This window comes from Homalodisca vitripennis, chromosome 2 (assembly GCF_021130785.1).
Source record: "Homalodisca vitripennis isolate AUS2020 chromosome 2, UT_GWSS_2.1, whole genome shotgun sequence".
NCBI classification, from domain to species: Eukaryota; Metazoa; Arthropoda; class Insecta; order Hemiptera; family Cicadellidae; genus Homalodisca; species Homalodisca vitripennis.
The window spans coordinates 48,686,861-48,701,511 of record NC_060208.1 but is presented as its reverse complement, the minus strand read 5'-3'; the positions used below and the strand labels follow the sequence as shown (position 1 = coordinate 48,701,511).

Below are 14,651 nucleotides of genomic sequence, written 5' to 3'. Positions count from 1 at the left end.
TTAAACGTGCGGTGAAGCATAAGCTATGGGCTTGCCGGATACCATCTACTTCTTGCGATAAAACAGCAGCAACGGCTAAGGAGGAAGCATCAGTTTGCAAGACGAACTTACGACTGAAATCAGGCATAGCCAAGACTGGATGGCAGGCTGCATCACTGCCTCTTTCAGCTGCTCAAAAGCAGTCTGTTGCGCTTCACCCCACTCAAAACTTGGCACCCTTTTTCCTAAGAGAGTTCAGAGGGGCCGCCACACTTCAGCAACATTGGGGATGAAAACGACGATAAAAATTTATCATCCCCACAAACGGGCAATCCCCTTGGCATCCTTAGGAGGAGGAAACTCCCTGATTGCCTGGGTTCTCTCTGGATCAATACAAACACTCGAGAAGAGACAAGATGACCCAGAAACGATATTTCAGGCTGAGCAAAACTCACCTTTTCAGGATTGACGGTAAGGCCAGACTCTCGCAGCCTAGTTAGAACTTCCTCTAGATGAGTCAAGTGCTCCTCATAACTCTCACTGTACACAAGCAGGTCATCCAGATAGTTGAACACGAACTTAAATTTGACATCATGAAAGATAGAATCCAGGAGTCTGGTGAGTGTCTGGGCCCCCACAGCCAAGCCCATTGGCACTCGGTGAACTGGTACAAATTCCAAGGCACACAAAAGGCAGTGAGAGGTCGAGACTCGTGTTTTAGAGGAATCTGATGATATGCCTGATTAAGATCAAAAATGGGAGAAATACTTGGCCTTACCAAACCAGTCGAAAGCAGAATGCAAATCGGGGAGAGGCACAGAGTCAATTTCTATCTGAGCATTGAGCTTTTCGATAATCCAGGACCAATCTGGACTTCCCATTAGGTTTCGGCACTAGAAACGCTGGACTGGAAAAATTTGAGCAAGACGGCTCGATTACCCCACTCTTAAGTAAATCATCAATCATATTTCTCAGAATTTCCATCTTGGGCGGAGCAAGCTTATATGGATGGGAACGTACAGGACGGGTGTCTGTAAGACGAATCTCGTATTCCAAGAGATTGGTCGTGCCCCAGTTTGTCAGTTAGGACTTCAGGAAAACTGGAACAAATCTGCCTTTATGTCCTCAGCCTCTTTCGGCGTAAGATGTCCTAGTTGGTCAGGAGGAGTCAAGCTCTTATCTTCCATCTCTAAGGCAGCAGTCCCACGAGACTCGACATCTGAAAAGGGAACGAGCACCCCGCCTGGCGAAAGCAAAGAAAACATGACTGGAGGCCAAATCCAAAATCATGCCAGTTTTTCCGATAAAATCTGCTCCCAAGATGAAAGGAAAAGTCAGGTCCTTAGCCACCAAAAAGCTCCAATCCCAAGAGAAATAATTAATTTTGATGTGAATCTGGGCACTACAGATAATAGGTAAAGGTGTGCGTGAAGCAGTCCAGCAGATAAGTGAACTAGGCTCAAACCTGCCGTATTAGCCCAGAGGATTTTAGATCTTCAAAAAAACGACAAAGAAATCAGGCTGCGTGCTGACCCAGAATCAACCAGGGCCTTCTGCACCACATTCCCACAAGTACATCCAGTTGTGGGCAGGTTGAGCGGGCAGCCCTTACTCCCTGCGCAGCCAGAGCAGCAACCTCCCCTCTCTCGGCCAACGATGATAACTGTCCCCAAGTCTATTTCTTTCTGTTTTGTTTTCTTTCTGTTCTGCATTAAACCAGCTACCCCTTTTACCATCAAAATCAGGTACATATTTGCCCTCAAAATTACCTTTACGGCACGAGTCGGGCTTAACTCGTCCGCAAGCTTACTAATTTTTTTTTATTAAGTGGACAAAACTGTCTAATATGTCCCACTTGCTTGCAGCCATAACAGGTAGGAGGCTGCCTACAGGAAGGAGCAGCTGCTGGCTCAGACTGCACCGGAGCATGGACCGGCCCCGGAGGCAAGTGAGGAAGATGCCTCGACATGGCCTCCCTTTGATCATCCGCATCCTGAACCCCTTAGAGATGATGGAGAGGCGGTCCAAATCCGCAAAAGATGCGGGACGGCTACAAAAAATCAAACGGGAGCGTTCTTCAGGTTTTTAATGCCCTCCAAAATAAGGCTCACCAACTCCGTTTCGCTCAAGCTCAAGCGCAACACCCGGGCTACATCCCGTATCTCCCCGACAAAAATGGCTCAACGTCTCGTCTGGTGCCTGAGGACGATAAACGCGTTCCACCCGCAAGCGCTCCCTAACCCGAGCAGGTACAAAGAACTCCGATCCAAGAACTCGGCGTGGAACTGGTCAAAGGTGGCACCTCTCTTAAGGCAGTTCTAGAAGGCGATCAAAAAGCGGCCTTAAGGAAAACTGCGCTAAAATCTGCATAAGCATGGCATCTGTCATACCAGGAAATTCTCTTAGCTTAAAAACTTCCAGAAGGAAATGGATAAGTAAATTAGTGTCAAGCCCATCAACTCTGGGGAAGTGTTGTAAAACACTCCCCAAAGGATGGGGCAGTTTGCCAAAGCTAGAAAAGGAAGGCACAACTATAGATGATGCCTCACCAGCCGCTTCAGGAGGGCCACTACCCATCGGAGACATAGTAACTCTGGGAGGCTCGAAAAGAAAGAGCCGGAGGATGGTTAGCAAAAGTAATGGTAGTGGGAACCTCCGTTGGAGTGACAGCGGTAAATAGTACCCCCTTCTCTTTCACCCGAGCGCACCTCACTCAAACCATCTAAGGCTTGTTTTAATTTGTTACTGGCCGAAAAAGCCCAACTTTTAATATCAGAGTCTAAACTAGGAGCTGACATAAGTAAAACTATTCTGTCACGCCAATGTAAAAGCTGAGATGCCAATCTAGCCTTTGCTGACCCCGGACATTGGGAAGTGACTCAAAATTAATATCGTCTTCTAATTCCTCCATTCGGGTTTTACAAAACTCAAATTCTGTGTTAATTTGGAACTCTGCATTCCAGCTGCGGTCCAACGCTATACAAGCCCGTAATTGAGCCCTTAATGCCCTCACATCTCCCTCGGGCTTCTGTCCTCTCGCCAGGACCTCAAAAACCAAACTCGGGCTTGCGTAGTAGATGTTCAGGCACCAGGGAAAACGCCATACCAAACAATTAAGACAAATAAATACAACAATAAACAACAAAGCGTACGCAACAATTACTTAGTAACCTAAGTGGACTCAACTCACAAAAGGCTTACACTGACGAGGTCCAAGTGAAGAACTTAATACCTGCTACCTAATAGAAGGATACCCTGCAAATATACACTAACCACAACCTACAAACACAGAAGCAATAAATATAACAAAACAACACATTGATAGGGGAGAAGTAGAGTACAGTTAGATAAATTTAGCGGGTTTAAGCAATTTAGAGTCCCTTTGCTCCCTGCAAAGGGTAAGTCTGCAGGAAGCAAGACACTAAACCAATTCCACCCGGTATCCTGTGCTAGGGCGAGCTCCTAATGAAAAAAAGTTGTGTACTCTAACCTCCCCCTACCTAACACTAACCTACACCAACAAACAAAACCAGAACTGAGAGACAGCTGAGAGAGCAGCTAACCACGCTCTGCTACCATTGAAACCATACATCGCCGCTCGCACAACCCACAGCAAAACCATCAGGGAAGCGCGCGCCCCATGGTGGCGAACGGGATGCCGGATCAAAACAAAAACTAAACTAAGGTAAAAAAAAGAACACCGTGGTCAGCATACTCAAGTTCATTTTACTAAGACACAATATAGGCCTATCTAGTCAATATAAATATATAAGTATATATACTATAAATAAAAAAAAATAAAAAAAAATAAAAAAAAATAAAAAGTGCCTGCAGTAGTATATACCTCAAACAATCCTTGTCAGGTGCACCTGCATACAAAAATTAGAAACGCCATAATTTGAAACAAGAAATGCCAATTTCACCCAGTATCCTTCGGCTAAGGGCGGGCTCCTAATGAAATCCAAGAAATAACTAAATATATCTAAAACTAACTTAAAATTAAATAACAAAATATAAACTATATAAATGGCAACAATAACAATAACAAATAAAATAAAGAATATAAGCAGGGTATCACAGAAGACTAGAAGCAGGGTGCTGACTAGAAGAAATGTCCATCATGGGTGGCCCTCCTTCAGCAGAGCGCAAAAGCGAAGGTTCTCTGCGACCACGCATGATTGGAGAGATGACAGGAGGAAACAATTCATCTCTTGGACTTCATCAGTGAGGGGCCGTAAACTTAGCCGCACATGTCAGAAGGAGAACAGCTCCGCAAAACTAACAAACACTTAATTAAACTAAATTTTAACTTGGAGCTACTCCTAACTTGTACACCACGGCTCGGAGTCTTTGCCACTCTACCGGAAAGGCCAAACGCCTTCAAATGGTCAGTGGCCTCTGCAGCCAATAAACCACACACACATACACTATATAAAACACACATGAGCCGGGGAGATATAGGTATTGAACCGGCTCAAAACTACAAGTCATATTCTTTACCTTCTCCCTTTAAATAATAGAAATGGCAATTTGCGTACTGCCGATCAGCTGTCTTCTGTAAATAGACTGATTTGGAATCAAGATTCAGTTTCCACACATCACTAGATGTAATATTGAGAAATTTTAATTTTTTAAGCGTATTTTAAGCATTTCTGTTATTATTGGAATCGAGTGAAAAGAGCCACGGTATCAAGTATCAGAATCAATCCATTCCTAGTAAAATTTCCAGGGGCCTCATAAAAATCCACGCATGTTTCCCAGAGCCCAAAATCTTGTATAATTATTCACGTTTCTCCAGATTATCATCGATATTGGCAGCCCTGGTTACAGACCCACAAACGTATCATGGTTACAAACATATACCACTGCGAGCCAGTATATGAGGAATCCATCAGAAAGATAATAAATAAAAAAAGTAAATAAATACAAGAAAAGATGTGGTTCAAGTTCATGGACTACGGACCAACATGACGTAATGCTCTTCATAAACGTTGGGCTATTTGATTTGAACAGTTTGAATACTGTCCTACCAATCATCACATGTGCGGGGATGTCATTCAGATGAATAGTTGATCGGAGAACTGATGGGATTTCTAACAGCCAATGCTGGTGTGACGACAAACACTGACATGCATGTTAGATTCGGCCATCTGCAGACTGGCGACAATATTAAGCTGCGTTTCGACTGACAAGTGAAGCTGCAAGAGAATCTGTGCAACTACTGTTGCATAATTTTAAGAAGATAAAAAATTTTACTTGCAAGAACTGTCACAAGTGTTTGCTGCAGGTGTATCGCTGGTTGCTGCGAGAGTCAATATGAATTCTGTTCACACACAAGCAATGATGTCTCACCAATGTTTATAATTGAAATTTTCACTGCGACACTGCTCTCCAGTTCTTGCAAACTGTCCGACACTAGTTGCGGCATCAGTTGCGAGAACTCTTGCACTCGTTTAGACAAGCGAGTATTACTCTCGGATACAAAACCTGCCTCTTTGTGCTAGTGTAAACACAGCTAGTTCAGTCTAAGTTTGGATGTGACCATAATATCAAAACATAACATCACTTTCTTTGTTTTAGTATTAATCTGACAACCAATCGGAACGTGTTTCTGAGGTGCAATAGTTTATAGACCTACCGAGGCCTTACTCGTGATATGAGTGCTGGGCAGTGAGCATTGGAGCGACAACTTAAAAGTTTAATGTTTGTATTGCTTATACAGAGAACGCTCGACACTGCCATGACAGATACTGATCCGCAGGACACGATGCCACTGATCCGCTGCCTATTCCAGACACTAAATTATTCTCCTGCTGCTACGCCCTCAGCTCAATCTGCTATTGCTGTACATTATTTCTACACAAACACCTCCTTCACGGGTTACTTGTTGTCGCAAACCCACTAGTTCTTCTCCAAAAGTATGGCATATGTAAATATTTTTCCACCTAATAGACGTTTCCATATGAAACAGTACATACTTGTTCAACAGAGTTTCAGTGCTTCCTCGAAAGTTATCTTCCTACTTGCTCTACAGAGATATAATTATAAAGAATTATATCCAATTGGAACCAGTAAAAGGCATGTTGCAATTGTCATGTTTGTAAAATTAAACAGAAGAAGTGGAAAACTTCTTCACATGTTCCAGCTGCACAGATGGAAAGGACAAGAAATTCGGACTCTGCATGCCAGAGTGTTTCAATGAATAGCACAAGTGAAAAACTAGGCCAAAATGTGTTTTACCAAAGACATTTTTAGTTCCTAACTTTTTCAAGTCAAAGATGCAAATTTAGCTCACTACCTAAATGAAGTTTATACAAAAGACTATTGTGTGAGTTTTTTTGATAACATATTCTCTTATATCCAATGATATTGTTTTAGTTTTTACAATACATATAATTACCATGACAACACTCATGATTATTATTTTCCCAATGTGTCCTAATACAGCTATGGCAATTTTTACTTGCTTTGCAACTAGAAAATGATAATATTATTTGAGGTGGTTCATGTGAGAACATTTAGCCTATGATTATTTTTATGCTACAGACTGACTGGCACATATATGTGTCACTAGCCAAAATGTATACAACGTAAAACAAAGGATGTGGTATCAAGTTATGTTTACCTGAGGCTATAAAATGATATATAAATTTTATTGATTTGGACAATGCTGTACTCTTGATCTTACGGTAATGACCTCACTACTTTGAGTTGGTCTGTGAGAATTGCCCAACTCATACAATGGTGGTCTATTTTGATGGACCTACCGGTACATATATGTGGTTTTTGAGAAATGTAGACAAGTCCGAGTAGTTTCTACAATACATTACTCATGATTCTGGTACATTATAAAGAATTACAGAAATCCAAGTACCTGCAATATATGCACATAATAAAAATTAATTAATTGATCATTTATGCAGTTTTTAGATTAGTTAACCCTTTGCACTCGAGAGTAAAATTTTTGGTCACTACTAAAAACTCAGGCCTCTATTGAACAAGTACTGGCGAAAACCTATGAGCCCTTTTTATCAATTTTGTAAAGGTTTTGTTAAAAAGTTGTAACTTTTTTATTTTAGTAGAGTTATAATTTTGGTTTTTTTTTATTTCTCATAAAATTCTATATTGTAAATATATATATATAAACGCATATGTGACAGATATGGCCAAATACAAAATAATTGAATCGGAAAAAAGTAAGCGCTCTGTGGTGTAATGGTAGCACATTCACCCGGCAAGTGAGAGATCCGGGTTCGACTCCTCCGGCGGAGCAAGTACTTTTTTGCGATTCAATGTTTATTGAAATTAAATAAGGCAATTGCCATTTATACAATTTAATGTAAATAAAAGTCGTTTGACAGGTATTTGGTTTTCCGATCATATGTTAGTTTGCTTATTTAAACGCATATGTGACAGATATGGCCAAATACAAAATAATTGAATCGGAAAAAGTAAGCGCTCTGTGGTGTAATGGTAGCACATTCACCCGGCAAGTGAGAGATCCGGGTTCGACTCCCGGCGGAGCAAGTACTTTTTGCGATTCAATGTTTATTGAAATTAAATAAGGCAATTGCCATTTATACAATTTAATGTAAATAAAAGTCGTTTGACAGGTATTTGGTTTTCCGATCATATGTTAGTTTGCTTATTTAAACGCATATGTGACAGATATGGCCAAATACAAAATAATTGAATCGGAAAAAGTAAGCGCTCTGTGGTGTAAATGGTAGCACATTCACCCGGCAAGTGAGAGATCCGGGTTCGACTCCCGGCGGAGCAAGTACTTTTTGCGATTCAATGTTTATTGAAATTATATATATATATATATATATATTTATATATTTGTAATTACCTTATTTTTAATACCTTTTATCACTTATAAAAAAAATTTTTTACAAAAGTTAACTTTTAGCTGTTATAACTGAAAAAATTATATAAACTATTATTATTTCAAGGTTCCTTACATAATTGTAAACATGCACACAAAATTTCATAAACTTACCTCTATAAACAAAAATGTTGTAGGCAGTTTTGTAATTTCTCACAATTTCCCCAAATAGTGAGTTATTTGTCATTGAATGATTGAATATTTACTTTTTTATACCTTTTTATGGCCGTAATACCGGTACTTTGGGATTATATCGACCACACTAGTATGAAGAACACAAAAATATAAATTTATAGAAACAAACATGATAGAACGAAAAAACAACTCTTTAATTACAAAATTACAACGATTATCAATGGGGTCAGATTCCGTTATATGCCCCCAACGCTTAAACCTTTTTCAATGAACTTAGAACGTTATAAAACGATGTAGTTGAGTAACAAAACTAACATTCCATCAATCAACAAGCATTTCCAGGTATTGTGATCGGTATTGTTGTCGCTGTTATCTTATCTTTCTCGAGAATCCCGATTACGGCAGGCCGCGATGCATCACGTGATTATTTAAGTTTTTTGCACGGTACATAATTGCCTTTCCATTACAATTCAATTTATATTTCTGATCAGCCCCTCTGGAATTTAATATTTTACTGATAGGTACTATCTCGAGGGATGTTTTTATTTCGTTGACTATCAGCGCGGGCTTCGGCAGCACCAAGAGGCCGGGGCACTCCCATTTTGGGTGGCGGGAGTGTGATCAAGAATGAAAACAAGTTTTGTGTGTTTTTTTCAATAAAGAGTTTAGTTTTTGTTTGGTAATGTTTGTTTTTGTTGAATTTTTGTGTTTGGAGAAATGTAGGGGTAAAACACGGAAGTACAACAAAGCGACGCACCAGCTGAACGGGCGGCGAGCCTCTGCATACATGTTATCTACTAGACCGCTCGACTTTGACCTCTGTCTGAGGATGGGGAGGGGTTTGCGATAAGGCAATTCCTTTTTTATATTGACGAAATATTGTTCTACGCTAATCTAGTAATCAGTAGAAGCAAAATAAATAACGATTCATGTCTGGGTGTGGTCGGTATAATGCCAAAGTACCGTAATACCTCCCTCACTTTCACTTTCACTTTTGCCATCGTCAGATGATTCCGAATCTGATATGTTACTGACAAAAATATCACTCAGATCGTCAACATAACCTTATTGACTGAAATAACATCAGACTAAACACAACAATGAAGAGATCAGCTGTTGAAGTTGGGATCAAATCAGCTGACAAAAAAAGGTGAAGTTGACAAACCTCTACAACACAATGTAAAACTGCAAAATCACCGCCATAGAGTATCTTTGTTTACTACGTTTTTACATCCAACAACTATCCAGCTTGCGTATATCGCAAATTTACCGCATTTGGATAATTTATAAAGCCAGTATAAAGGATTTACCAAACGTCCGACATTTCGGACGTCCGAGGTTTTGGCCTAAACAGCAAACGTCCGAAATGTCGGACGTCCGAGGTTTTGGCCAAAACAACGATGTCCGATATTTCGGACGTCGGAGTGCAAAGTGTTAAACTACTATTTATTTAAAGATTATTTCCTTGTTATTCAAACTCTATTAGTTTACATTTTTTTTATTTTTTCATGTAGTTCTAGACTGAGAATGTATTCATTATTATTTGGGATTGATCATGCAATACTAAATAACTAACTACTAAATTAATAATACTAATTAAATTAATAACTACTACGCAATATTAGGATGTAATTATAGAATTGCTCATCCTATTTCTTATCAGTGTCATTGTATTTAATTATATTGTGTTTTTAGCAATTAATGGTTATAATTTTTGTAATTTTAGAGTTTTTCAGATGAATTTCTGATGTTCTTTTTTTTTTTTTCATGTTCATGTTGTTTCCCTGAAATACATACTTTAGAAACTAAGGACTACGATCTCCATCTTTTTTTGTAACATATTGAAGTAAATTATAAAAAAATCTTAAAATCAAGGTTCACTGTTATGTTATTTTTATATACATACAATCAGATAGTTTGATTGATATTGATCTAAAGGAAACACAGCATAAAATAATGTTAAGATTAATAAAAATAACATAAACTAATGGAAAATTAATGACTGACATGCTGCTGGCCTAAAAATGACCTTAGGGTTGGGCTGCAATGAAGTCAACCCACCTGGGAAATTAAGATATTAAAATACTTTTTAAACAGAAAACAACCTAAACTAACATAAACTAATAAAAAGCTATCAACTGCCATCTAATGTTTCTCGAAATTGCATGGTACAGTGAAGTTGACATACTCAATATCAAACACTAACAGAAGGAACTCGAAACTAACGTTAAAAAAGACTAAACTAACGATTCCAACCAATTTTAAGAAGTTGGAGCATTTGGGGTGGCTAAACTTCATAGACATCCTTGTGTTTTACCTTTTGTAACATATAACGATGACAAATGTTCAGAATCATAATGTTTTTATTTATTTCATTCCATTGTGTTGTCCAAAGTGACACTGCCACAAGACTTTAAATTGACAATAAAGTAAGAGAAACTTGTGCTGAATACTCACTGTGATAACCTTTAATAGGCGACTCTTTCAATTTTTGGTTTTTAACAACGGTTGGTTGTCCGATCACTATTTGTGACCCAAATATCTTCTCACCTTCCATTCTCTTGTGTGCTCTGAAAACATTACAAGTTTTTTACAACCGTAACATTCAACATTAACATGACCTAACTCAATCTTAATCTGACAAAACCTAATCCAACCCATTAAACTGTTGACTGTGCGACAAAGCATATTAGCAGTCACTCGTGTGTTAATCTATTGGCTTTGATTTGTAAATCACTTTTGAGTCTTCAAGTTGACATCCTCATTTTAAATAACTAAATTTAAATGTCAAATAATTGTTTATCTGTGAGATTTTATTAACTTTATAATTACTGTTAGTATTGTAGAATCTTGGAGCATTGGAAAAAAGGGTTTATCGTACTATCACTAGTATAAACAAATTCAACATTTTCCAATATATAATTTTTATTCTGTGCAAGGCCTTTCTGAATCAAAGATTCCATCATCAGGCACTTCACAAATAATTTGTGAAGTGCCTGATGATGGAATCTTTGATTCAGAAAGGCCTTGCACAGAATAAAAATTATATATTGGAAAATGTTGAATTTGTTTATACTAGTGATAGTACGATAAACTGTTAGTATTGTTTTCCACATGATAGATAGAACTATGCCAGAATGTTTCAGGGCAGGTACAGAATGTAGCATTGGTTTTCTCATACTTTTACACAATGAAATGTGATACATGTTGTTTGGACAAAATGTTAGATCTTATTTATTTACCTGAATCATTGTTTTGTAACATTCTTCATGAAAGTACAATTCAACGCAAACTCCTGATTTATATACCACATAATCTAGAAAATTCATGATAAAGAAAACTGTACAATATGTATTATATTATCAAATTGATTTAATCTCTCAATTTTGAATTACTTTGCAGTATCAACAATTCTCAGCACTTTGGATCTTTTCACTTTATTCCAATTCCAATAATTTCAAATAGTTTGATTACAAAATATTGAATAATATCAACTGAAAAGCTTTTAAAATTCCTTTAGAAAGTTAAGATATTTTATGTATCTTCATACTCTAACAAATCTTATGTGTTTCAATGCTAACGAATTATTAAAAGTACGACTATATGTTAATACTAATGGATTATAAATTTATATATATATATATATATATATATATATATATATATATATATATAAATAATACAAAACTTCTTATTAGGAATATTTATACTAAATCTATCATTCTTATATTTGCAATATTATCTGCAATCTATCTAGGAATTGCAATGTATTACAATCACTAGACTTCAAGGTTTCCTTGAAACTTACCTCATTGCAGCTTCAATGGAGGTGAAACGAACCATAGCATTGTCCCCAACAACTTCACTAACTTTCCCTCCACAATTCTCAGTTAATCGCTTGAGCTTCAAGCGAACCTTAGCCGGATCGTAGGCTAGCGGTAACGCACTCACTCTCAACTCTGCTGGCTGGTATACAGACTGCAACATTCATCCAAAACAATTCTCATGAGATTTCTGTCCATTCTGGTAGTAAATTTAGCTTCTTATTTCATGTGGTATCTTATGAGAACTTAATGCAATTGTTCTTTGTTCTTTACAAGATCAATAAAATGTTATCAATAGGCCTGCCAGTTATTTTAACAATTGATAGAAATAGAAAACTACAACCTACTTTCTGGGGTGATAAAAGTTTGGGGGATAACGTTCAATGACAACTTCAATTCATGATACATTACAAAAACATAGTAAGGAATTTCTATAGCACTCGAGTATTTGCTTGAGACTACAGAAGATTGTTGTGAACATGTGTGTTAACACTCTCTGGAGTTCCTGCCATGAGTAGTTTACACAACATAAAAATAGCTAAGTATCAGGGTAACCTGTCATTTAGATTCCTTCATACTCAAAAACATGAGTTTTTTAACTAAGTCTCATTTTGAAATTCCGTCGCTGTAGCAATGCTGTCAATGTCCTGTGCTTTTGCACTGTGTACCTAAATCTGTTACAAAGCAACAGACACCATCACGACAACAATTGATCGTGTTTACATCTATTTATGCGTACTTAAAATGCCTTTGTCAGTTGAGAATTCCACTGACAGTTAAATAATTGCTGTTATGTGTTTTTTCTTACCACTTAAGGCGTTAAAGCAACTGAAATTATGTCACATTTGTAAATAGTAGTAAAGTATAGAGACAAAAAGTGAATTATGGAAGAATATGAAAATTGGTTAGAGCTTTCAAAGATATAAAAAGGAATATTCATGCCAAGAAACAGAATGGGCTCCTCCATTTTGGTTTGATCTGTAATACAATGGTTATCCATGTAATTCTGATAAGTTATTATAGTGTGAATCTATAAACTAAATTTGCTTGAAATCCATTAGTCCAACCATCGCGACTGATGAGTCAAATCAGTCTAGTGATAAATATACAGACTCAACAAACCATTGATAACAGAGCCACAGTGTTCTCTTGTGATGTAATTGCATATTCTCCAATATTCCCTTTAGTTTGATTATGAGACTAAGTTAGACTTAGTTTTATTTCAATAGTAATGATAACATTTACTTGACTGTGACTGGATACACACCCTAACTAAATAATAGTCTCATCAATAGCATGAATTATAATGAGAATTAATTATAAAGTATCCAATCCAGTCTCATATATTGTTCCCACTGCAGAACACCACAATAAAAATAAACTCAAACCGATTTGAAAACCACTCTTTACTTGAGATGTTACTGACTGCTGCCATGACAGCGTGTAGTTTCCATTTGGGTACTTCAATCGTATTTTTAAATGTCGGCAAAATTTTAACCAGCACGTCTAAATCAATTATCGTTACAAACTCAAAAAAAAACTTAAAATTACAATAAAGTTGAAGAAGTAAATAAAAGGTTCCAGTTATATGGAATAAAGTTTTGAGTTGAATGCAGGTTTATTTTGAAAAAGGTGAAGGTGATCTGAGATCTCAAAGTCTCTGCATAATCACAGCAAACAATGCTTGTGTATAATCATAAGTTACAGTATTACGATTGTGAAGAGATTGTTCACTACAACTTGTCTCCATCGGTCAACAAATTCTCCTGTGAAGACTTATATTGGATAAGAAATGCTATAGGTCCAACTTTAACTCATTTCAATACAGGTAGATAAGGCAAAGATTCTACAAAATGTGACAGAAATTTTGGAAATAGTGTGTCATATGAGAAACAAAAATGTTTGAACCAGTTGGTTAGCATTACTGAAAGCTAAAAATCAAACTATTCATTTAAAAATACAATTTTTGATATTTTACAAAACCTTGCACATAGTACTTATGCAGTTATACAAGTTGGTGGTTCGAAAAACATAATAATACTACTTAATTTAGGTTACGTAATAGCATAATCAAAGTGAATATATTCACATTGTGTCCGGTTATGGTTGCATCCTAAACCATCCTAGCCACCCCCTCCAATACATAAAGTGAAAACTGAGAATAAATATTTAGAGATGTGAAAATACTAAGAAGTTAAGAGTAATTTTTCATTTATAAGGAACAATTTTTAAAACTTAAGTAGTATTAGAACATAACATTTCAGGACGCACATCACTTTTACATATTGATCCTGTATATTTTGATGCAAACAATATTGACTTAAGTCTTAATAGAGAATATCACTACATGAAAACAATGAATAAGAGGACAAAACACCACATAAACCAATACAATATAAGCAATACGGGTGGAAATAAAAAACCCAGCATGTACATAGTATATATTACGTACTGAACCAATATATAAAACATCTCAACTCAATAAAAAACTTAATTATGGCAGCCCTATAATTACTTGCACTATGTAAATATCTTGTAAAATTTCAAAATTAGTTTCAAAAATGTTTGAAAATAATACAGTAACATGCCATAAACGAATTGTGATGGCAACTACTTGTATGAATTAACAAACATTCAAAAATATAATGCATTTCCAATTTCATTTTCAACAATGGCAGCTGCACATAATATTATCTTTCCTCCAACAAATTGCTTGAGGAGGTATTATACTTGAACATTACATTAATCTTCAGCAAAAGAAGTAATGTGAAATCATTATTTAAATACACAGATACAGAACTGTTTATAGAGAACAGTTAAAAACA

The 14,651-nt window shown here is 36.8% G+C and overlaps 1 protein-coding gene across 4 annotated transcripts in view; it reads right to left on the bottom strand.

The window, feature by feature from the left end:
- Positions 1-14,651, bottom strand: part of LOC124353923 (meiosis regulator and mRNA stability factor 1-like) — a 98,591-nt gene that overhangs the window by 68,247 nt on the left and 15,693 nt on the right. For all 4 annotated transcript variants that reach the window (XR_006921644.1, XM_046803981.1, XM_046803983.1 and 1 more), the window contains 2 exons: positions 11,811-11,980; positions 10,460-10,572 (listed from right to left, as the gene is read on the bottom strand). Coding sequence is in view for 3 of the 4 variants with exons in the window: in XM_046803981.1 (XP_046659937.1) it covers positions 10,460-10,572; positions 11,811-11,980 (283 nt within the window). In the remaining variant the exon portion in view is untranslated. The remainder of the gene's footprint in view (positions 1-10,459; positions 10,573-11,810; positions 11,981-14,651) is intronic.